The 26,314-nt window shown below is 37.4% G+C and overlaps 1 protein-coding gene across 1 annotated transcript; it reads left to right on the plus strand.

Moving 5' to 3' along the window:
- The first annotated feature begins 1,198 nt into the window (after positions 1-1,198).
- On the plus strand, positions 1,199-25,445 carry LOC109163299 (V-type proton ATPase subunit a1-like). Its single transcript, XM_019312051.1, has 18 exons — positions 1,199-1,547; positions 3,803-3,847; positions 10,337-10,459; positions 10,560-10,667; positions 11,080-11,193; positions 11,304-11,477; positions 11,801-11,938; positions 12,270-12,377; positions 12,508-12,615; positions 12,704-12,852; positions 22,247-22,400; positions 22,511-22,671; positions 23,357-23,563; positions 23,649-23,832; positions 23,921-24,004; positions 24,338-24,528; positions 24,610-24,669; positions 24,829-25,445. The coding sequence occupies exons 1-18, from the start codon at positions 1,407-1,409 to the stop codon at positions 25,031-25,033; spliced, it is 2,454 nt and encodes an 817-aa protein (XP_019167596.1). The 5' UTR covers positions 1,199-1,406; the 3' UTR covers positions 25,034-25,445.
- Positions 25,446-26,314: the final 869 nt, after the last annotated feature.

The following is a 26,314-nucleotide window of genomic DNA, read 5'->3' on the forward strand; positions in this document are numbered from 1 at the left end:
AGTTTATAATTATCAAGTCTTAAAAATTAAAAAAATATTTAAAAAAATAAAAAATAATATAAAAAACACGGGCGCCTAGGCGCCGATTAATCCCGGCCTAGGCGCCCTAGGCGCTAGGCTCCCTAGGCGCTAGGCTCCCCCCCGAGTGCCCGAAGAGCACCTAGAGATTTTTCAACCATGCTTGGAACAAATTAGTAATTGTGTCTTATGTTATGAATTTTTGTGTCTTGTGTTGTGAACTTTTGTGCCTATGAACACAAATTATATACCTAAATCAGATTTGAAAAATAAATAAATATATAACATGTGTATGTGTCTAGTGTTATGATTTTTTGTGTCTTGTGTTATGAAATTCTGTACCTTATGAGTATGAATTCTATACCTCGTTGTTTCAATCCATGGTCCATAATGCTATGTGAATTCTGGTCCATGATATAAATTGCCGTGTATTTATTTGAATAAATCGTTATCAATGAAAACAAAATAATTAAATTGATCAAAATATTAAAAATACAATCTCGAAAAGGAATAGTCAAGTAGATGGAACATGATTCTCGCATAAGTTAGATTATTGTCAGCACTCTCTCGGTCGAACTCATTGCATAGAGCTTTCTTAGTGTAATTTACTCACACTCTCAAATAGTGACCGTAAGTTTTCCTCGTCATCCAAAACAAAAATTAAAAATACAGACTAAAAGTTGATAAAAAAAGGGATAAATTGCACTTTTCATTCCTAAGTTATAGTGTAATTGTAGAATTTATCTCTATTTATTGGTCGTGCTCACTTTTTTGTCCCTAAGCTAAAATTGGTGTTGTAAATTTTGTCATTTTAATTACTTTTCGGCCCTAAGCTATACTAAAGTTGCAAATTTTGTTGTTAAGCTATACTAAGGTTGCAAATTTCGTCCCTAATGTTTTGTTAGTAAAAAAGTAAAATTTAGAACGTTAATTATGATTTAAAGACAAAAAGTAGTCACGATCAATAATTAGAGACAAATTCTACCATGCCCTATACCTTAGAACCGGAAAACACAATTTATTCTTTAAAAAAATAGTATAGGGGCAGAGTGGATATTTTAACCATTTAAAAATTTGCAAAAGGAATTTAAAAACGAAAAAAAAAAATGTGGCGAAAATGCGAAAATGCGAAAATGCGAAATGCGAAATGCGAAATGCGAAATGCGAAATGGGAAATGGGAAATGGTTCCATTGGCAGTTTGGTTTATTGTTTGTTGCCGAGTCTGAAACTTAGCCATCAACCAATAACAATCTTCCTCACAATTGCACAGAGATAACCATCGGGAAAGAGACCTCTGGTTGATATATTATAGCAGAGTCCGAGAGAGAAGGTGGCCGGTTGTGTAGCATAGATCTGAAGAGAGAAGCGATTGCGCGGTTGATGGACAATGGAGTACATAGACAACTTGCCGCCGATGGATCTGATGCGGTCGGAGAAGATGAATTTTGTCCAGCTCATTATCCCGGTCGAGTCCGTTCACCGTGCCGTCACTTACCTCGGCCAACTCGGCCTTCTTCAATTCCGCGACGTACGCTCAGATCTCTCTCTCCCCTCTGTGTTTACATATACGCATGTTTAATTTGTCTGTGATTGCCCGTAGAGAAATTCATGTCCGTTTTAGTGTGTTTGAAGGATTTTCGGAGCATGCGTATGAATTGACGATCTCAGTTTTTGTTTAGTTTTGAGAATTTACTGTTTCCACGTTAGTTTGGGTTTCATGCAATAGCTTGGAGCTATTTGTTCTTTTGTACTTGGGGATTTTAGTGATGAACTTTTGGTTGCGGTAGATCCAGTTATTATGTGGACCACGGCTGAGTGAGAACATTGGAGGTTTTGCTGCAGTACTGGAAGAATTTGCTAATTGTAGTCTTGTAGATTGAGTAGATACCTTGAATCACATAAGACTTGTGATTTCACTTGAATATATGCTTAGATTGCAGTGTGATTCATGCCAGGAGAATCTTTTGGATTCGAATGATAAACGTGTTGCTCCCTCTCCAGCATGAAATTGTGCATACTGAGACCGATTGACTTTTTCAGTGACATATTATCTGACATCATATCAGTGATCTTAGTGTTAATCCTTTATGAAATTTCCTTCAATTAAACTGTAAAAAGTTTGAAAGTAGTCATTTGATAATCTATAAATATAACATTCAAATGCCAGATGATTATCGCATAGTAAATGCTAGAACCATTTGTACCTGTTTTTGTGCACAATTATAGCACATTGAGCATCTGGGATCTGGATAGTTCTCTACCCTACAGATGGTTTATTGGGAGATGCTCATTGAAATTGGCGAGGATTTTCTCCAAGATTAACCCCTTCATGATCCATACGCTCCACTAACTCATTGTGATTTTGGACATTGCCAAAAATGCATCTCATGTCATGATAACAAAGAGAAACTCCAAACTGTGTCAAACACTCCAAATGTTCCATGTTGTAGGCAGTAGACCATACAACTACAGCATTGCCTTGGATTCTACACTTTTGTAGTCCATGATCTCTGTCGCCTTCTTTAATTTCCTTTTGTCACCAGCCAATTTGTGAATGCTATAATTCTATAAATCTAGGCATAAACATATTTTAGTTGGCTGTCTTCTCATGATCTTTGAATGTAATTTTGCTGGTGTGGAAAAATCACAAAGCCACGTTTGGAGGGATATGGACAGAATCACCTCTCACAATCACCAAATTCCTTGACCCCTAGGAAATCATGCTGACAACAATTATATGTTAGTGTTGTATGTAGTTTATTTAGATTTGATTTAAGAGACACTGTGAGCCTAAACATCAGAAAATTTGAGTGGTTGGCTGTCTTCTCATGATCTTCGGATGTAATTTTGCTGATGTAGAAAAATCACAAAGCAACGTCTGGAGGGGTATGGATATACTAAGTCTGCAGGGTATCCTCCCTCCACTTTTTTTTTTTTTTTTTTTTTTTTTTTTTTTTTTTTTTTTTTGAAAATGTGATGTCTTTCGAAGCAACCATGAGCAGTAGAACAGTTTCCCTTTTGCTTTTGTTCACTCTGGCTCACAAATCTCTTAAAAATACAAATTTATGAACCCCATTATCCAAATAAAGGACTAGGGAGTCTGTTTTTTTCCTAATACAGTTAGTTACTGACATTTTGGCTGCCTATTGATTAAATTAAGAAAAATACAAGTAGGTATAAGTGGTATATTATTTAGCAATGTAGCCTTATGCTTCTCTCATTATTGTTGGTGCTGCACAGTTGGTGTTTATGAAGATAGGTGAAGAAATTCTGAAAATTCTTGCATTAAACTAATGGAGATTACAGCAGCATATATACAACCTATTCTAATAAAGGAAAGAACAAATTAGCTTAATTCTTTCCTTCAAATCTGGTAACTGAAAATCAAGAAAGTGATTCATAGGAGATACTGAAAATCACCCTCAATCTCTCCCTTATTCCTAACATATTTTCCTAAAATAAATTCCCTAACTTTGACTCCCTACCATTCAACACTAGGCAAACCTTTCAGAGCAGTAATAATCGTGTTGCTATTTGTTAAACTTGGCTCATAAACTTTTATTTATTTATTTATTTATTTTTTATAACTCAGTCCTAGGCCAATAGGCCATCATTATTATGTCAATCTCTATGGGCCTATGGGGTTCAATTGGGACATGCCAAATTTTATTACGAGTGCTGGTGAATGTTTAATTTTCTGATGTAGAATTGTGTTTGTCATTTTCTCCTGACGTATTGTTATTATTGGGGAAATTCATTCACTATAGCACTTTTTATTGACAGTTAAATGCTGAAAAGAGTCCCTTCCAACGAACATTTGTTAACCAGGTATGTATAAAGGAAAAACTTTACTACAAGTACTGTTGAAGCTTTCGCATTGCTCAGTGTAATGCTATTCACGTCTGTTGCTGAATAGATAAAATTGCTATTGGAATTTGTGAAGTTCATTCTGATTGAACTCAGAGAAGATAGTGTATGTAGCACTGAGAAACAATTTACTACCTTTAACTTTTGCAAAAAAAAAAAAAAAAACGTGTTGCTTGATAACATATGAAAGCTCATTCATGTAGCCATTTTTGTTGTTGTTGTTGTTGTTGCACTTTTTTTCCTATAATAAACTATGTTATGGAATATACAAATATGGAACTCTTACATATTAGGAAGCTTGGAGATTAGGGTTTTGAGTGAGGAGGTATATGGAAACTTGTTCCCATATCATGTCCTCTAGCTTGTATTTACAGGGTGGAGTATTCTCTTTAAGAATAGTGAGACAAAGAGCTGCCAGAATACAATTTATATTTCTAAACTTTTGAACATGGTATTTGAGCCTTTACGATAAAGGATTGTTTTTTCGCTCCGCTGTTATCACTGTCCACCTAGGAAGGCTCGTTGGTGACTGTACCAGCGAAATCCGCTGTTGTTTTGCCCAGTGCGTGGGTCTCACGCATCGCCGTCAATCGCTGCCACCTTCGTCACACGCGCCGTCTCCAGCAACCGGAAAAGTTACCGGCCAGTAGCTCCAGCGTCGCCTGAGTCCAGTAGCCTCGGATCTGGACTTGGTTTTTGCCAATGTTGCATCTACACCTGAGACATCTTCCAGGTCGGTCATGGTCTTTGCTGATGAGTTTGCTAAGTTCTCTTAGTACCAAGAATCTCTAAAACGTTCGTCCTCTAAAATAATCATTCAAATGGCAAAATTCAAGGAAGCATATAGTCAGGGATTGACTAATTATGTAATTCCTTGTATATTTTATGGAGCTTGTATTCGAGGATTGACTGATTGTGTAATTAGTAATTGATGTTCCTTCTTTAATTTACATATGGTAGTAGATTACAAATAGGGACCATCTTTTAGAAGAGAGGGCATGGAGTGGAATTGGGACAATTAGTTCTAAATAGTTGTGGGCACTGGGCAGGAATTTATTCTTGCTAAAGGGATATTATTAGAATTCCCTTGTTTTTCTTTTCTCTGTGTTTTACTACATAATATCATAATTTTTTAAATTTCTTGGTTCAAACCCATCTTGTCTCTTTACTCGTATCAAGTGGCCCACTTTAGACAGCTCACACTCCGAACTCTTCTCAGCACCAGATAGTCCTTTTCTTGTGTTGAATGATGTAGAAGAATAGAGGATTCATTGTATTCAGTGTGAAGAACTGTAAATATCAACTATTTATACATGAATAAGCTATTAACCTAATGGGCCCATTCCTAAAAGGGCCTAGGGTTTCACAACACTCCCCCTCAAGTTGCAGAGTATAAATCATATGCTCAAAGCTTGTTACAAATATACCTAACCCTATGAGCTCTAAGGGATTTTGTCAAGATATCAGCTAATTGATCTACAGAATTGACAAAGCTGGTTTTGATACACCCTGAGTCCTGACACAATCTTCCCCCTGATGAAGTGGCAATCAACCTCGATGTGTTTGGTTTTCTCATGATAAATTGGATTTGAGGCGATGTGTAGAGCTGCTTGGTTGTCACATATCAATGTCATTTGAGCAACATTGCCACATTGCAACTCTTGTAGTAAGTGCTTCAACCACATAAGCTCAGACGTGGCAAGGGCCATGGCTCGGTATTCAGCTTCAGCACTGGACCTGGCAACAACATCTTGTTTCTTACTTTTCTAAGATATAAGATTACCACCAATGAGTACACAATATGTTGAAACACAAAAGTTGTGTCTGTAGAAATATAGCTGTTGAAGTTGTGTAGGGTTGTGTCTGTAAGATTGTGTCTCTTAGTTTGTATATATTTCTCTGTTGTCTCCCCATTGAGACAAGGAAGTAATAACAACTCTTTCTACATCTCTCTCAACATGGTATCAGAGCCTACTTTCCTAAGGCATTCCAAACATCAAAATTGTATTTTTCAGTCGCATGAACAGTAAAGTTACTGTTCACAGAAATCCTAATTTTTCAAATTACTTGCTTTTGGTGAGTTCTTTTGTCAAATTGGTTTTACCCATCCCTTCTACCGTCTCCGGCGAGCCTGACCCAGCAAGCGGCATCGCCATCTCCGATCGCACGCGCTGGCGGCTCTACTCCATTCCTTCTATGCCTGTGATATATTTCTCCGGTGAAAATTCCAGATTGTTGTTTTGCCCTTCTTTGGACCTTTTGGTGAAGTTTGAAAGCTTTTTGGGTTTGTTGCCAACTTCTTTCCGGGGTGCTTTTGGTATAACCGTATTTGTTTCTTTCGGTATACCATATTTATTCCCTAGGGTTTTCAAGTTTGGCACTTTTTTTTTTATTTCCGGAAGCTTCTTTTGTTATTCACTTATCCTACAAGGGGTATAAACAGCAATCATGTGGTGTTCTCGGTATTCATACTTCACTCTTTGGGTGTATTTGTCATTACTATGGGCTCTACTACATCCCCTTTGCTGATCATGATTAGTTTGCTCTGCTGTTCATGATGAAGATTGTTGATTGGCAAATCCTAGAGTGCTTATGTTGTTGTGAGGGTGTTCATGTTAATCTTCACCCTTGGTGGCTTCATTCCCAAGGTTGTTTGTGACAAGCTTTGCCCCTGGTGCCTTCATTCCCAAGGGTTGTTTATAGCATTGTCCCTCCGAAGCCATCCAGCACTGTTATTCTCTAGCTGCTTTTAATCTTCATTTGTAATTTAAAGTAAGGTAGAGTGTATGTTTTAATCCAAGCTTGAACATCTGGATGTTTCAAGCTTGGATTAAAACATACACTCTACCTTATTTCAAATAGATGAAATCCCAACTGATTCATCTCTCGAGCTATCTATGCCCTCGAACCCGGTTCCAGCAACAAGCTCTCTTATCGCAAGTCGTGTAGGTAACAGGTCATCACGGAACCCCTTTCCCATAAACAACTTTATTTCATATGATCGTCTCTCACCTTCATATAATGCTTTTATCACATGTTTATCTTCTGTTTCTGCCCCTAAATCTGTTAAAGAAGCCCTTTCCCACCCTGGTTGGCGTCAGGCTATGGTTGATGAAATGGCTGCTCTTCATTCATCGGGGACTTGGGAGTTAGTTCCATTACCCGAAGGTAAAACAACTGTTGGTTGTCGATGGATCTATACTGTGAAAGTTGGGCCCAATGGACAGGTTGATAGACTTAAAGCTCGACTGGTAGCCAAAGGATATACACAGGTTTTTGGGATTGATTACACAGACACCTTTTCACCAGTAGCTAAAATTGCTTCGGTCAGAATCTTTCTTTCTATGGTTGCCGTTCATCATTGGCCCTTGCATCAGTTAGATATTAAAAATGCATTTCTGCATGGAGATTTAGAGGAAGAAGTCTACATGGAGCAACCTCCTGGGTTTGTTGCTCAGGGGGAGAGTAACTTGGTTTGTAAGCTCAAACGTTCTCTCTATGGTCTAAAACAATCTCCTCGTGCCTGGTTTGGACGGTTCAGCATAGTAGTGCAAAATTTTGGTTTAAATCGAAGCAAAGTTGACTATTTCGTCTTTTATAGACATCAACATGGTAAGAACATTTATCTTGTTGTATATGTTGATGATATTGTCATTACAGGAGATGATGTTGAAGGAATACAATTGTTGAAACAACATCTTTTCCAACATTTTGAAACAAAAGATCTCGGGAAGTTAAAATACTTTTTAGGAATTGAAGTAGCACAATCCAAGCAAGGAATTTGCATATCACAAAGAAAGTATGCATTGGATATACTAGAAGACACAGGTATGATGAATTGTAAACCTCTTGACACTCCTATGGATCCAAATATCAAACTCCTACCAGACCAGGGGGAGCTTATCCAAGATCCGGGAAAATATAGACGATTGGTTGGAAGATTACATTATTTAACTGTAACTCGACCTGATATCTCTTTTGCGGTAAGTGTTGTTAGTCAGTTCTTGGCATCTCCACGTGAAAGTCATTGGGAAGCTGCCATTCGGATTTTACGATATATTAAAAAATCACCAGGCACTGGTTTGTTATACAAAGACCATGGAAACCTTGAAATTATTGGGTACACAGATGCAGATTGGGCAGGTGCATGGGATAGAAAATCAACATCTGGATATTGTATCTTTTTTGGTGGCAACTTAATCTCTTGGAAAAGTAAAAAGCAAAATGTTGTTGCTAGATCAAGTGCAGAAGCCGAATATCGATCTATGGCCGTTGGAACATGTGAACTTGTGTGGTTGAAAAACCTCCTTACCGAACTGCAGATTTGTACAAAGGAGTCCATGAAGCTCATTTGTGATAACCAAGCAGCTTTGCATATTGCATCAAATCCAGTTTTTCATGAAAGGACAAAGTTACTTCTGGAGATATTACTACATCTTTTATAGGCTCAAATAATCAATTAGCTGATATATTTACTAAAGCTTTAAGAAGTCATAGGATTGAATACATTTGTAACAAGCTTGGTGCATATGATATACATGCTCCAGCTTGAGGGGGAGTGTTGAAACACAAAAGTTGTGTCTGTAGAAATGTAGCTGTTGAAGTTGTGTAGGGTTGTGTCTGTAGGATTGTGTCTCTTAGTTTGTATATATTTCTCTGTTGTCTCCCCATTGAGACAAGGAAGTAATAACAACTCTTTCTACATCTCTCTCAACACAATAAACCGAAGTCGAGTGCTTGTCAAATGGACGACCCGCCCAATCTGCATCAGAATACCCAACAACCTGAGTATATCCTCTATCTTCATATAGTAAACCTTGCCCTGTTGCTCTCTTGATATACCTTAGAACCCGAAGAGCAGCATCCCAATGAGTATCACAAGGATTCTCAAGAAACTGACTCAATACACTAATGGGGTGTTTGGTTGGGAGGAAGAAATTAGGAAGGAAATGAATTGTAATTCGGCGAGAAAAGAATAAGGTATGAATAATGTAGGAATTTTAATTACATTGTTTGGTATGGAGAGATAGAATTATTGGGAATGAGAAGGAAAAAAGTGATATAAAGACTAAAATGTCCTTGTGTAATAATAATAATAACAATCACCAAGGATACTTTTGTCATTTTTTCTATTTTTCCCTTTCCCACAAGCATTGAATTGCAATTTGGTGGAATTGCAATTCCCTCCAACCGAACAAGGCGACGCCTATTTGACGCCTAGGCGTCCGGTCGGTCGAGACCGAACGCCTAATGTGCTCGCCTAAGTGCAGAATACAACCCAAAACTCCACAAAACATACATGGGCTGAACCTACACACTAAGGCGAGTTGACCGGTGTAATTTTCAGCCGGAGAAGTCGCCGGAATCTTCCTCACGCGCCTACGCGTGGCGTCGGAGCAGCGGCTCAGCGGCGGCGCGTGGAGGCTCTGATGGCGGTGCGGTTAAAGCTCCGGCGTCGTCCTCCTGTTCCGAGCAAAGCCCACTACCTCACTCTGGCATGTTATCAATAAATACTAGACTTCTCACCACCCTAGGCAAAACTATTCATCTTCTCAGGACAACTTGAAGTAAATAGGGTTATAAAAAGGCTTCCCAAGATAAGATATTTTCAATATACAATAAATACTTGACTTCTCACTATCCTAGGAAAAACTATTCATCTACTTCAAGTAAATAGGCCAGCAAAAAGGCTGCCCTAGACAAGATATTTTCAATATATATATACTTTTTATTTATTTAATACTCATCGCCTAGGTGGTCGCCTAGTCAACTAGTTGACTAGGCAGTCGGTGGCATCTCGCCTAGAAAGTCCGCCTTGATAACCTTGCGAACAATGTAATTGATGCTTTCATTGAATTACAATTAAATTACAACTTAATTGCATTCAACCAAACGCCCTGTAACTGCAAAAGAGATATTTGGTCGTGTGATTGTGAGATAATTCAATTTTCCAATTAATCTCCTATATCGTTCTCGGTCAGGCACTGGCTCCACCTTCATTTGATATATTCCCAACCTTTATCTACTATCATTTTTACCAACTCACTCATTACTTTATATTCAAAATATGAAACCAAACATGTTCCATAAGCAAAACAAAAATGTTACCGAACAGCCTTTCAGTTCCATGCAATTCCTACGATGATCAAGTGAAATTCTATTGCAAAAACTTTTTCTGATGACTTCCAATAGATGGTACAAATAAAATCTCAGGCCTTGGCCTGTTTGTATGTAAAAAATAAAAGACCTAGTACAATGTGATAACGTGATCTATTGTCTCTTACAATAGACAAAGATGAAAAGTTAGACTAACTTGGCTCTTATGCATAGTTTCAGAAAACTTTTAATAGCTATACTGATCATTTTCTTTTGCACTTCGCATTTAGAGATCTTCTATTCTGTGATTTACATATGTTCTGTGGTGATGGGTTTTGATTCAACTTTTCACAGGTTAAAAGATGTGCAGAGATGTCGAGAAAACTGCGATTTTTCAAAGATCAGATACACAAAGCTGGTTTACTACTTTCTCCTTCTCCTACTTCACAACCTGATATTGAGTTAGAAGAATTGGAGGTCTCTTTTCTGTAACTCTTTTACTTTATGAAGTGGACATCCCTTCATTACTCACTTAATAAACTAATATCTGCTCTTTTCTATTCTCCTTGGATCTTAGATACAACTTGCAGAACATGAACATGAGCTAATTGAAATGAATGCTAATAGTGAGAAATTGCAGAAATCATATAATGAGCTATTGGAATTCAAGATGGTACTGCAGAAGGTAAAGCAAATCCTTTTCCAACTTCAAGCATGTGAAGCCTGTAAATCATATGCTGAAATTGAAATTTATGTTCAAGATGGGCACCCATTTTTGTTGAACCTTGATGAGCCTACTATTGCTGAAGCCAGTTTTGGTTGTTGATTTTGCACCTTTGATCAGTAATTGATGATCCAACACCCTTGAGTGTGCCAGTCAGCATCCCTATAATCAATCTCCTCATACTCCGTACTTGATTCACCTGAGTTTTATATTCACCTGAGATGCCTAACTTGGCTGTACACATTCAAACTTCAAGTGGGCTCAATTGATATTGTGTACATTGTGTAAAATAATTCTTAAGAGTGTAGGTTAGGACCATAGATTGTACCTCCATTCTTCAAGTGTCCTTATGTCTTACTGTGGGCAATTTCAGGCTGGTGAGTTTCTTGTTTTAAGTCAGAGTAATACATCAGCTCAGGAAACAGAACTAGATGAAAATGTGCACTCCCATGATGAATATGCTGATTCAGCATCATTAATGGAGCAGGTATTATTCTGTTACTGCCTTCAGATTGTTAATATGCATGATGAATTATAATAATTTTACATTTATAAATGTATGTCTGTGTATTCATTTGAAATCTTTCTGACCTTCAGGAGATGCGGTCTGATATACCAAATCAATCTCATGTAAGATTTATTAGTGGCGTAATTTGCAAGTCCAAAGTTCTTACATTTGAAAGGATGTTGTTTCGTGCTACAAGGGGCAACATGTTTTTCAATCAGACAACAGCTGAATATGAAATCATGGACCCTGCTTCAAATGAAATGGTAATCTTCATTCTTTTTTATTTTCATTTTCCTTTTTATTTGTAGTCAGTGTTATTACTTTTTGATGGACTTCTGCTTAGTTTGTTATGGTTCATGACGGGTGAATGACCAAAAGTAAAGGTAAAAGACATGCACCTAAGAGTGTTGTGAATCTTTTACAAAATGGGTTGCAGGAGATAAACAGAAGAAAGTTGAAGACAAGATTTTGAATAACCATTTGACAGGGTTGGGACAAACTTATGACATCCTACCAAAAGCCACAAGGTCTTTGACACCAACTTCTATAGTTTAATATGGTTAAACCTCTGGTTTTGGTTTTGCAGGTTGAGAAGGTAGTATTTATAGTATTCTTCTCAGGTGAGCAGGCAAGGAGCAAAATATTGAAAATTTGTGAGGCATTTGGTGCAAGTTGTTATCCTGTTCCAGAAGAGATCATCAAACGGAGGCAAATAATTCAAGAAGTATGTAATAAAATGATTGCTACTGTCCTTACTGTTACACTGAAGGAAAAGTTTAATGGCATATACTCATTGTGGTTAACATACGTTTTTTCTTTGGCTTTCACTCATCAGAATTTGAAATATATGACTTTTAAAGACTGTTTTGAAAGCTGTTCGTGTTAATGCTATGCTTTAATGCCATTAGATCACTAGCTTTTATGTTTATAGCTGGAGGAATTTGTGCATATAAAGCATGAGAGTGCATGAAGTTTTTTGTGTCTTGACTCTTGATTACTATCATTCCAGGGTGATTGGCAATAATACTTGCGAGAAATTAACTTCTTGGTCACAGGTTTTGTCTCGTCTATCTGATTTAGAAACCACATTGGATGCTGGATTAAGTCATCGAGATAAGGCATTGACCTCTATTGGGTGTGAGCTCACTAAATGGATGAACACAGTAAGACATAATTAAGAAGCATTCTTCTAGGAAGATTTTGTTTTCACTTTACATATCAATATGGAGGGGTCTGATCTTTTCTTAATGTGATCTTGGAATCTGAGTTATAAACTTCAACTACTTTTTCTAGGTTAGAAAGGAAAAGGCTGTCTATGACACCTTAAATATGCTGAATTTTGATGTGACAAAAAAGTGTCTTGTTGGTGAGGGCTGGTGTCCCATATTTGCAAAGACAAAGGTACTTATTCTGAACTGTTTTCTGTGGATAGATATAAGCAACTGTCTTTTTATTATTAGCTTAAAAGAAAATTCTTGTGGCAACACAGATTCAAGAGACTTTACAACGTGCAACATTTGATAGCAATTCACAAGTGGGGATAATATTTCATGTAATGGATGCATTTGAGTCACCTCCAACATATTTCAGAACCAACCGTTTCACAAGTGCTTTCCAAGAAATTGTCGATGCATATGGGTGAGTTGAGAATATGCAGTTGAAACTCACTATTTTGATAAAGGATGTTAAAAGCTAGAAAGGGTTCTTGTATTCATCTAACTTCAAGTTACAAGTCTATATATAGGTCTACAAGAGTATTGAGAAGAAACAATAATAAATAACGAAACTACTCATCTCCCCAAAGCTTTAATTACTAAGGCTAGTGAGCTGCCCAAGACTTTTAATATTCCAACACTCCCCCTCAAGCTGGAGCGTATAAATCAAAAGCTCTCAGCTTGCTACAAATGTATTCAATCCTAGGTCCACGGAGAGATTTGGTGAGAACATCAGCAAGTTGATCATTTGACCCAACAAATGTGGTAACAATGTCTCCGGATGCGACCTTCTCTCGTATAAAGTGGCAATCAACCTCAATATGTTTAGTCGTTTCATGATAGACAGGATTAGACGCAATGTGAAGCGCTACTTGATTATCATAAATTAATTTCATAGGACCATGCTTATAGAAATTGAGTTCTGTAAGAGTTGTTTAACCCAAATTAGCTCACATATTCCAAGTGCCATTGCTCGGTATTCAGCTTCTGCGCTTGAGCGTGCAACCACATCTTGTTTCTTACTTTTCCAAGAGACAAGATTACCTCCAAATAGAATACAATATCCTGATGTTGATCTCCTATCCCAAGGACATCCAGCCCAATTTGCATCTGTATAGCCAACAATTTTTGTATGTCCATGATCTTTATAGAGCAACCCTGTACCTGGAGACCTTTTCACATATCTCAATATTCTGACAGCTGCATTCCAATGACTTTGACATGGCTCTTGCAAAAATTGACTAACTACACTTACAACAAAGGAGATGTCTGGTCGAGTGATAGTCAAGTACAATAGCTTGCCAACTAATCTCTGATACTTAATTGGATTGGATAAGAGCTCCCCCTGTCTTGGAAGAAGTTTGACATTTGGATCCATGGGTGTGTCAACTGGTTTGCAATTTGTCATTCCTGTTTCTTTAAGAATATCCAAAACTTATTTTCGTTGAGGTTTGGATTGAGCAACTTCAATACCAAGAAAATACTTCAATTTTCCAAGATCCTTTGTCTCGAAATATTGAAACAAATGTTTTTTAAGCTGATTTATTCCTTCACTATCATTCCCTGTAATGACAATATCATCAACATAAACCACAAGATATATACTTTTTCCAAGTAGATGTTTATAGAAGACAGAATGGTCAGCCTTGCTTTGAATCATGCCAAATTGTTGGATCACATCTCTAAATCTCCCAAACCAGGCACGTGGAGATTGATTCAACCCACAGAGAGAGCGCTTAAGACGACAAACAAGATTAGCTCCTGTCTTAGCCACAAATCCAGGTGGCTGCTCCATATACACTTCCTCATTCAGATCCCCATGTAAGAAGGCATTCTTTATATCCAACTGATACAGTGGCCAGTGATGGTTGGCTGCCATTGAGAGTAAGAGGCGGATAGAAGTGATCTTGGCCACCGGTGAGAAGATATCCGTGTGGCAAAAACGTATTTGTATCCTTTAGCCACAAGTCGAGCTTTGAGTCTATCAACTTGTCCATCTGGACCAACCTTCACATTATACACCCATCTATAACCAACCACAGTTTTACCAGGAGGTAAAGGTACTAACTCCCAAGTCCCGGAAGAATGTAGTGCTTTCATTTCATCAACCATTGCTTAAGTCCACCCTGGATGAGTTAATGCTTCCTTGACAAAGTTTGGAACAGAAGCAGTTGACAAACTAGCAATGAAGGCACAATATGATGGAGACAGATGTTTTTGTGAAAGGAAATTATAGATAGGGTAAGGATTTCGAGTGGATCTTTTACCTACTCGACTGGCAATGGGAGAGTCTGTCGTGGTGTTTTGGGCAGCATCATTGGGTAACAATGATGTAGAACATGACTCAACTGGATTTCTATCCTCTTGGGAATCTTGACGATTGTGTCGTTGGTAGGTATACAACAACGATGGAATATGTCCTTCCTCTTGAATGGTTGGAGTTGGTATAGTTCTTTCGGGAATAGGTATGGTCCTTTCAGGAACAGTGGGAGATACAGGTTCTGAGAAAGTAGGAACAGGGAGAATTTCTGTGATTTCAATGGGTTCCCCTAGGAAATTAGACTCAACGGAGGTGAAAGAGAAAAAAGGTGTTGTTTCAAAAAAGGTAACATCAGAAGAGGTATAAAACTGGTGTGTTCTAGGACAGTAACACTTAAAGCCTTTTTGGAGGCGAGAATACCCAAGGAAAACACATTTTATTGCCTTGGCATCAAGTTTATCACGCCCTGGAGAAGTATTATGAACAAAGCAAGTACACCCAAAGATTCGCAATGGAGGCTTATGGAGAGGTTCTTGTGGACGTAAGATATGAAGAGGAATTTTTCCTTGCAAAATAGAGGAAGGCATCCGATTTATGAGCAAGAGTGAAGTATAGCATGTCCCCAAAAACTCTTAGGTACCTTGTTATGAATAAACAAAGTACGAGTTGTTTCAACAAGATGACGAATTTTTCGTTCAGCAACTCCATTCTATTGAGGAGTTCTAGCACATGACGATTCATGAAGTATTCCATTTGAGGAAAAGAAAGAAGTGAAAGGGCCAGGAACCAGTTGTTTACCCCTTCTTAACCATTGTCGACGCTTGACGATTCATGAAGTATTCCATTCCCAAGCTGACACGATTCACACTCTATGGTTTTTAAATTCGACAATCCAGGAACCAGTTGTTTTAATTTATTGAGGTCAGGATGTCCTAAACGACAATGGTTAAGAAAGGGTGAAATAGAAGCCGAGCAAGCTGTTTTGGTATTGGCGGAACATGAAAGATGGTATAGACCTCGTGATTCATATCCTACACCAATTGTCCCTTTTGTTTGACGGTTCTGAATAACCACCGAATCAGAAGAAAAGGTGACAAGGCAATTAAGTGAGTGAGTAAGTTGATTAACTGAAATCAAATTGAAATGGCAACCAAGAATGTAAAGGACATTGGATAAAGACAAAGAATGAATGATGACTTTTCCAATTTCTATAGCTTTTCCTTGTGATCCATCACCAAATGTGACATCGGGAAGAGAGTCTGAGAACTCAATATTAGAGAAAAATGAGAGATTACGAGAAATGTGATCAGTGGCTCCAGAATCAAGAATCCAAGATGAATCAGATTTTAATGCAAGAGCAGTATGAGACAAGTTGGTCCTGGCAACTTTCAGCATGCTGTTTAAACTTTCATGTTTTGTCATAGCTTTTAGAAAAATATGAGAAAATCACCATATAATCGTAGACAAGGGACAAACTGATTTGCAAAATTTTGTCGGAAAAGGGATGATGAACAGTCACCACTGTTGATCGGCTGTAGGTGTTTGTGAGAAATTTCAGGCCCCAAAAAAGGGGCTCTGATACCATGTTAAAAGCTAGAAAGTGTTCTTCTATTCATCTAACTTCAAGTTACAAGTCTATATATAGGTCTACAGAGTATTGAGAAGAAACAATAATAAATAAAGAAACTACTCATCTCCCCAAAGCTTTAATTACTAAGGCTAGTGAGCTGCCCAAGACTTTTAATATTCAACAAAGGATAATATAACATAATTTTATTTTTCCACATTTCAATTCCCTATCCTTTTGTTTGGCCAAATGTGCTTTTGCAATAATAAAGAGATCTTATTTCACAAATTCTAAAGAATTCTGGTCCAAAATTCATTTCCTTTTACCTGTGCACTTATTTTTATCCTTTTAAATAGTTATTATCTAATGTCTTTACCTGTAAGCTATGTGCATTGTTTCCCTTTTATGGTCATTATTGAAAGTATGTAGTTTGAGGCATTCTTATCTGATTAATTTGGAAGCTGTCACGAATCAGTTCCAGTTACCATCTGTAATGAGTTGGTTCCGGTTAAAGGAGTTCTACATAGTAATTTCAGGTTGGAAAATGATAAGTGTACTCCCAAGGAGTTTAACTCCCTGCCACATGCTCAAATTTTCTCGGGTGAAGAAAAGGGAAGGAATAATTAGAATTGATATGTGAAAATATTAGATTGATATGCATATATTCTTAAGATCTGTAATTAGTGATATGATTTTATTTTTTCCTAGTTTAGTGATCCTTTTATTTACTTTCCCTGATTATAGGATTCTCTTCCCTATAATCAATCCTCTTCTTTGTATAAATTAGGGCTTGTATTTTTCAATTAAAAAGAAGAACTATTCAGAATTTCTTACATGGTATCGGAGCCTGACTCTAAACCCCTAGCTCTTCTCTATCCTCCCTCACTAAATCTCTCCAGCAACTATGTCTAAACCTATTGAAACCCTTCCAGTTGATTCCTCACCTTTAGATGGGTCATCACATCCTTCTCACTCGACTGTCACAAATCATCCTAACCTTCCTCAAGTCCTTGATAGTTCTCCTCTCCCAATCACTTCTCATAAGCTCAACGGCCACAACTACCTTCAATGGTCCCAGTCAGTTCTCATGTATGTCTCTGGCAGAGGGAAAGACGGATACCTCACTGGTGAAATCGTGAAACCTAAAGAAACTGATGCTAGCTATCGCCAATGGAAATTTGAAAACCATATGGTAATGTCCTGGTTAATCAACTCCATGCTTTCTGAGATTGGAGAAAATTTTCTCCTCTATCGTACAACCACAGAAATTTGGGATGGAGCACATGACACATATTCCAGTTCTGAAAACACTTCAGAACTGTTTAAAACTGAAACCAAGCTATTTGAGTTAAAGTAAGGGGACTCCAATGTCACACAATATTACAACACCATAACAAGGTACTGGCAACACCTTGATATGTTTGAAGTATACTCTTGGAAGTGTCCTGATGATTCTGCACTTTACAAAAATATTGTTGAGCAAAAGAGAACATTCAGATTTTTATTAGGTTTAAACAAGAACCTAGATCAGGTCAGGGGGAGAATCATGAGTGTCCGACCTTTTCCTCCCATTCGTGAAGCTTTTGCTGAAGTTAGAAGGGAGGAAAGCCGACAAAAATTGATGATGGCTGACACAACTTCACACTCAGAAATCTCTGCAATGCTCACTCATACTTCCTCTCAAGATAGCAGGCCTCGAAAAGGGGGCAGACCATGGTGTGAGCACTGCAAAAAGGCTGGACATTATCGTGAGACTTGCTGGAAAATTCACGGTAAGCCTGCTGATTGGAAACCCAAACCCCGTACCGATCAAGCCCGTGCTAATGTGGCTGCAACCTCTGAAACATCACCCAATGAAGTCAGTCCTTTCTCAAAAATTCAGCTTGAGGCGCTGCAAAAGCTTTTTTGGCAGATATCTGTTGCACAACAGTCAATCCCACCTTTCGCTGAAGCACATGTTAGTATGATGAGTCATCAAGGTACCACTTCTCACGCATTTGCTGCAAATTCCAATAACACAAGTCCTTGGATTGTGGATTCCGGGGCATTCGACCATATGTCAGGTGATTTAAAGGTTTTTCATACATTCAAACCTTGTACCAATCCCACCACGGTCAGAATTGCTGATGGATCCCTCTCTAACGTGATAGGAACAGGATTTGTCAAATTAACTGATGAACTTTTTCTTTCATCTTTTCTCTTTGTTCCTAAATTAAGTTGCAACCTTCTTTCCATCAGTAAACTCACTAGAGACATGAATTGTGTAACTAAATTCTATCCTAAGCTTTGTGAATTTCAGGTTGTGGGCTCGGAGAAGGTGATTGGCAGTGCTGAAATTTGCGGTGGTCTCTATATTCTCAAAAACACTCCTGAAAATAAACATTTCCCCAAGTCAAATTATGGTTTCAATTCTGTTTCTGTCTCCAATGAGAGTCTAGTCATGTTGTGGCATTTTTGCCTTGGACATCCAAATTTTGTTTATCTTGAAAAACTGTTTCCTGGTTTATTTATCAATAAAAAACCCAAGTTTTTTCATTGCGAAGTGTGTCAACTTGCAAAACATACTCGAAGCATTTATTCAAGCAATCCTTACAAACCTTCTCAACCTTTTTCGTTGATACATAGTGACATTTGGGGGCCTTCAAGGGTGAAAAATGTTAATGGTTCTAGATGGTTTGTATCCTTCATTGATGACCACACTAGGACCACATGGACTTTCCTCATGAAAGAAAAATCGGAAACTGCATCAATTTTTAAAGCTTTTCATTCCATGATTCAAAATCAGTTCAAACAAAAAGTTAAAGTTTTGAAAACTGATAATGGGACAGAATACTATAACTCAATTCTTGGTCCATACTTGTTAGATCAGGGAATTGTCCATATTAGTTCCTGTGTCAACACCCCTCAGCAAAATGGTGTGGCTGAGAGAAAAAATAGGCACCTTCTTGAAGTCTCTCGGTCCATCATGTTTTCAAATCATGTGCCTAAACACTTTTGGGGGAAGCTGTACTTACTGCCACTTACCTCATAAACCGTATGCCTAGTAGTGTCTTAAAGTTCAAGACACCACGATCCTTGTTACTACAAGCATTCCCCCACCTCTCATTTTTTTCCTCGGAATTGCCACTCAAAATTTTTGGTTGTACTGCTTTTGTCCATATCTATGATCACAAAAGAACAAAACTTGACCCCAAATCACGCAGATGCATCTTCATTGGGTATTCTAATACTCAAAAGGGGTACAAATGTTACTCTCCAGTCACAAAAACACTTTGGATGTCACTTTTTTTGAACACCAATCATTCTTTCCCAAATCTGGTATTCAGGGGGAGCATTTGAGCGAATATCAACTTTGGGAAACACTTCAAGATAATCAGGCTACCTTTCCCTCACCTAATGTCCTACTATACCAGCATCAACCTACTCCAACTCAACCTGATTTATCACCTACATCATCCAGTTCTCTATTACCTCTTTCATCAGATGTGACTCCAGAAAACATGGTCAATCACCCGTCATCCTCTCTTCCTACAATCAACCCATCTTCGCCTCTAATAAACAACCATCCATCCTCAGAAAACACTCTACCAAATTCACCTCCTCAAGCACCAGAACTCCTTGTTTATAAAAGGAGAAAACTTCAAAATATAGAGGCTAACATGCAAAGCCAGGACTGTTCAAACACACATTCGAGCTTACTTGACCTTGAAAATCATGAAGGTAAGGACTCTATGACCCATGAGTTGGTATCTACTGCTATTGATGATCTTGATTTGCCTATTGCTCAACGAAAGGGTGTTAGAACATGCACTAGTCACCCAATAGAAAGGTATGTTGCTTATGGAAAATTAGCTCCTATGTATCGAGCCTTTGTTGCCTCTCTTGATCTTGTCCAAATTCCCACAAACATCTACGAGGCACTAAGAGATCCCAAATGGAAGGTTGCTGAAATAAATGCTCTTGAGAAGAATGGTACATGACGTCTTGTTGAGTTACCTCAAGGAAAACATGCAGTTGGATGTAAGTGGATTTTCACTGTCAAGTATAATTCAGATGGGAGTATCAATAGATTCAAGGCTCGGTTGGTTGCCAAGGGGTTCACTCAATCATATGGTGTTGACTATCAAGAGACCTTTGCTCCTGTTGCCAAACTCAATACAGTAAGAGTTCTGTTATCACTTGCTGTGAATTGCGATTGGCCTTTATATCAGCTGGATGTAAAAAATGCATTCTTAAATGGAGAATTGGAAGAAGAAGTTTATATGGAAATTCCACCAGGTTTGAAAAAGAACTCCAATGGACGACTGGTATGCAAACTACAAAAATCTCTCTATGGCTTGAAACAATCACCTCGGGCATGGTTTGATAGGTTTGCAAAGTCAATTGTAAAATTTGGATACACTCGGTGTCAAGCTGATCATACCCTGTTTGTTAAAATGTTGAATGTTAAAATCTCTTCAACAGGAAAGCTAGCAATTCTCATTGTCTATGTGGATGACATAATCCTAACTGGAGATGATTCAGGTGAGATTTCAAACCTCAAGAAGTTTCTTGCATCAGAATTTGAGATCAAAGATCTAGGATTCCTCAAATACTTTCTTGGGATGGAGTAGCTCGATCTAAGGAAGGGATTGTTATATCTCAACGAAAGTACATCCTAGATCTTCTAAACGAAACTGGAATGCTTGGATGTAAGCCAGCAGATACTCCAATGGACCCTAACTTAAAAACAAATCGGAGTGGGGAACCAATTCCAGTAGAGAGGGGGAGCTATCAAAGATTAGTGGGAAAACTAATTTATCTCTCCCACACCAGACCTGATATTGCTTTCTCTGTTAGTGTTGTAAGTCAGCATATGCATAACCGTAATGAGGAGCATTTGGAAGCTGTTTATCGTATTCTAAGGTATCTCAAAATGACACCAGGTCTTGGTTTGCACTTCAGAAAACATGACAACCGAGACCTAGAAGTCTACACGGATTCTAGTTGGGCTGGAGAGTTGACGGATAGACGATCGATTAGTGGTTACTGTAACTATGTATGGGGAAATCTAGTCACTTGGCGCAGCAAAAAACAGTCAGTTGTCTCTCGGAGTAGTGCAGAATCAGAATACCGTGCACTGGCATTAGGTATATGTGAGGGGATGTGGATTAAAAGGTTGTTGAATGAGTTGAAAATTGAAACTCCTACATCTTTCAAAATGTACAGTGATAGTCAAGCTGCCATCAGCATTGCTAAGAACCCGGTTCATCACGATAGAACAAAGCACGTTGAAATAGACAGGCACTTCATTTATGAGAAGGTGAATTCGAGGATCATTGAACTCAACTACATTCCTACAAAGAAACAGATTGCCGACATCCTTACGAAGGCTCTACCTAGAAGGAGCTTTGAAGAATTCAATTCCAAGCTGGGTTTGTATAATATATACAACTCAGCTTGAGGGGGAGTGTGGAAATATTAGAATTGATATGTGAAAATATTAGATTGATATGCATATATTCTTAGGATCTGTAATTAGTGATATGATTTTATTCTTTCCTAGTTTAGTGATCCTTTTATTTACTTTCCCTGATTATAGGATTCTCTTCCTTATAATCAATCCTCTTCTTTGTATAAATTAGGGCTTGTATTTTTCAATTGAAAAGAAGAACTATTCAGAATTTCTTACAAATTGTGACCCATCTCTTTTTCCGAATCAATCAGATCATAGCACGTCAGTAGGGAGTAAAATATAGAGTAGAAAGTGGGGGTCCATGTAGTATTATTCTTTCAGGTTTCATGTGAGTACATCCATTTGTCAAGATATATTGGAAATAATATAAGAGGCTCTTATTGACAATGATAGGTGTTTGTGCCACTATCATTTGCTTTAAACTCTTCATTTGTTGTAAAGCTTCTGGTTGGCTTAAAAATCATGTAGAACAAATTAATCAGCTCATTTATGGATGAAAAATTAGGAAATCTCTAATATATCTATTTATTTTGCAGTGTTGCCAAATATGAGGAGGCAAATCCTGCGGTTTATACAGTCATTACATTTCCTTTCTTGTTCGCTGTGATGTTTGGGGACTGGGGTCATGGAACTTGTTTGCTATTGGGTGCATTGTTTCTTATAGCTCGAGAAAAGAAGTTTGGTTCTCAGGTATGTGCTCATAGTATATTTAGATTTAGATTCTGATGTGAGGGAGAGTTGGTTTCCATTTGAAGACCATACATGTATTTATATATTTTCTGGTTACCTTTTGCTTTCAGAAACTAGGGAGCTTTATGGAGATGCTATTCGGTGGCCGATATGTTCTCCTCTTAATGTCCATATTTTCAATTTACTGCGGGTTGATATACAATGAATTCTTCTCTGTTCCGTTTCACATATTTGGTAACTCTGCATTTAAATGTCGAGATGCTGCTTGCAGGTAAACAAAAAATTATTGAATTTCTATTTGCATTTCTTCGTAAACTTAAGTTTATAATCTATGAACTCATCCTTTGATGCCATATAAAGATAGTATTTGATTTGTGATTTCTAAAACCACATCTCATTTAGAGTTTTAAAATTATGTTTCTATTCTTCCTTCCAAACCACCCCCCCCACCCCCGCCCCCCCCCCCCCCCCCCCCCAAAAAAAAAAAAAAAAAAAAAACACAATATTTGAAAATTTCTGATTATATGGAGTTGAAATGCAGTAGGATGACAAGCACCCAGGAAGCTGGGCTTTATTAAGACATTAAGCAGCTTTTAACTTATTTTTGTCTCTTTCTGTGACCAAAACAAGGTGTTATTTTGGATAAGTTGCTTCTTTTGAGATGAAACAATCAGTTGATTAGAAATATAAGCTCTACTGACTTGATGAGTGGATCTTTGCTTTATAAGATTTCTTGTCATCCTTTGCACTACATTGTAGTTATGCCTGCATATGATTTTCTTTATGGGATTCTTTATTCAGATATCTGTACTTTGATTTTAGAGAGTCTTGTTTGTTCAGATTTACTTCTGCTATTTATTAATGGAGAGCACAAAACATCCTTTCTACTTGGGATAGAGGCAGTAACATTTTCCTTTCTGTAAATCATCATTTACATGACATGTTTGCCTTGACAGAGATGCTAGCACAGTTGGTTTAATCAAATATAGAGACCCATATCCATTTGGTGTAGATCCAAGTTGGCGAGGTAGCCGTTCAGAGCTGCCTTTCTTGAACTCCCTTAAGATGAAGATGTCAATTTTGTTGGGTGTGGCACAAATGAACCTGGGAATTATACTAAGTTACTTCAATGCACATTACTTCAGCAACTTGATTGATGTTAAGTATGTATAGTTTTCTTTTCATGTCCTCTTTTAATTATTGATTCACTGGTCTGGAGAATGGGATTTTATTATGTGTTGGTTACAGGTATCAATTTGTGCCTCAGATGATTTTTCTCAACAGCCTTTTTGGATATCTTTCACTTCTCATTATTATCAAATGGTGCACTGGTTCTCAAGCAGATCTTTACCATGTAATGATTTACATGTTCCTAAGTCCTTTTGAGGATCTCCGTGATAACAAATTATTTTGGGGACAGAGTGTGCTTCAGGTCTGAAACCATTAGCATCTTTCTATGAACATATGATCATCGAACACCAATGCTTCTGTTTTGTTTTATCATTCATATTTTGCTTCAGGTCTTACTGTTGCTTTTAGCCCTTGTTGCTGTTCCATGGATGCTCTTCCCAAAACCTTTTATTTTGAAGAGACTCCACACTGAGGTATTATGCTTCTCCTTTACTGATCAATTTTTTGGATTAACAATCATAAACAGAAAGACTTTCCTGTGTGCTGGTGTCAATGGTATCAGTAATTTAATTGGAAAATGCTATTTGCACACAAGATTTTATACACATGTTGTCTCACAACTCTGGATATTCATTGGCTACTCGTGAACTACTGAACTGGTATTTTTCATAGAAGTGCTGTAATTTTTAGTATTCCATGTGACTTTTCAGTTATGCATTGCTCACCTAGTATTAGTAGTAAGTGATCAGGCAGTAGCTTCCTGAAGCTGTTATTGATTTTTTTAACTTGTAATTTACAATGATTAGAGATTTCAAGGTCAATCATATGGAATTGTTGGAACCTCTGAGATGGATATGGAGGAACCTGGATCAGCAAGGCCACACCATGAGGACTTCAATTTTAGTGAGATTTTTGTTCATCAAATGATACACTCTATTGAGTTCGTCCTTGGTGCCGTGTCTAATACAGCATCATATCTACGGCTATGGGCTTTGAGGTTTGTGGATCATATATTGCTAGTTATTGGTCATAAATTTGTCTTTCACTCCAATTCCATTGACATATTTTGACAATGCAGTTTGGCTCACTCAGAACTGTCTACCGTCTTCTATGAGAAAGTTCTCCTCCTTGCTTGGGGGTAGGTTTTCTCAGGAGCTTTATCTCTTTTTATTTTCTCTGCCAGTTGAAGTTCCTCTAGTTTCCAGCATATAATATATGTTGGGCATGCAGTAACAGTTGAGATATATACTACGATGTTCGATTTTGTTTTGAGTGGTCTGAGTTATGGTTATTGCAGATATGATAACGTGTTCATACGACTGGTGGGTCTGGCAGTTTTTGCGTTTGCAACAGCATTTATACTACTCATGATGGAGACACTAAGTGCTTTTCTTCATGCACTGCGTCTTCATTGGGTGGAATTTCAGAACAAGTTTTACCATGGTGATGGCTATAAGTTCAAGCCGTTCTCCTTCGCGTTGTTAGCGGATGATGACGATTAGTAGATATGTGTTACCATTCTTTTTGGAATTGTTGGGTGAAGATGGCAAATGGGAAGAGCAATAGTAAAAGACACTACCTTACCATCTGGGAGATCAGAGGATGACTTCTTACAGACAGACAGGACCCAGTTTTTGCTGACTACAATTTTCCACTTTCTTACCATAAAAAAATCTTATACGGCTCCCCGCTTCATGTCAATAGCTGTTAACAAATAGATTTTTGTACATCTTTCTTTACCATATGTAGTTTGTAAAAAGGGAATTCTTTATACCATATATCTTCAAGGTTTGTAATCTTTTTTACAGGTTTCTCTCTGATTCACGAGCAGTACGAGTCCCCGAGTTATACTTTTGTAGGTCTGATTTTTCTTTTTATAATGGTAAAGCAATGACTTGAACAGTTCATTTCCTATTGTGTAGCCTCTAGAGCAACACCATTGTAGTTTTTGTTGAGTTTTTTTCAGAGTAAAAATTAATTGCATAGTTTTAAAACAAATGGGAACACTTGTTTTTGAAGGTATTTCTCTCCTGCAAAGATATGTTTTTTTATAGGAGAAAAAAAAAAAAGGTGAGGAACGCGCGTTTAGAGTGCATTGTGCGCCCTAGCAGGCGCTGAGGCACTTCAGAGTGGCCGTCAGTTGGTGGCCACTTTGAAATGGTTGTCTTTTTTTTTTTTTTTTGTTTTTTTTTTGTTAAAACATTTTTAAATTTTTTAAAATTTATGAAATATAAATATAGTATGTAGTATATAATTTTAAGACCATATTATTTGAATTGAAATTTTTATAATTATAAATTTATTTTCATTTTGATATGTTTAATTTAAAATAAAATGAAAATAATAATTGTAATTATAATTTTTATAATAATAAAAAATAAATAAATAATTAATTTAAATATACTTGAGTAAATTGGTGAGTCCACAATCATTGAGAAAAATCTAAAACTAATGAGAAAAAGCATTTTTGAGATTAAGTGAGATAGTAGATGTTGGGGCTCACAAAGAAAGTTGAGATTGCCCCTTATGCATGGACCAGGGAGACAATCTGGGCAAATTATGTCGTGCATCCGTGTGCACCATGCATGGTCATGGTGCACACGGATGCAAAAACGGCGTCGTTTTACTTAAATAAAAAAAAATCATTTTCGATTGCTGTCAGTTACGTAAACATATGTTTATAATTTTATAATTTCATATTCTGGATTTGTAGTTATAAAATTATGGATGTGTAGTTATGCAATTATGGATTTATAGTTATGAAGTTATGGATGTGTAATTAT

The sequence above is a fragment of the Ipomoea nil genome, unplaced genomic scaffold (genome assembly GCF_001879475.1).
Source record: "Ipomoea nil cultivar Tokyo-kokei standard unplaced genomic scaffold, Asagao_1.1 scaffold3016, whole genome shotgun sequence".
Classification (NCBI taxonomy): domain Eukaryota; kingdom Viridiplantae; phylum Streptophyta; class Magnoliopsida; order Solanales; family Convolvulaceae; genus Ipomoea; species Ipomoea nil.

Excerpts from the sequence above, each read along its gene's own strand:
- LOC109163299 (XM_019312051.1), top strand. The coding sequence starts at position 1,407 with ATGGAGTACATAGACAACTTGCCGCCGATGGATCTGATGCGGTCGGAG. Across the intron at positions 10,668-11,079 it reads TCAAGATGGTACTGCAGAAG|GCTGGTGAGTTTCTTGTTTT; the intron begins GTAAAGCAAATC and ends GGGCAATTTCAG. Across the intron at positions 22,401-22,510 it reads AAAAGAAGTTTGGTTCTCAG|AAACTAGGGAGCTTTATGGA; the intron begins GTATGTGCTCAT and ends TTTTGCTTTCAG.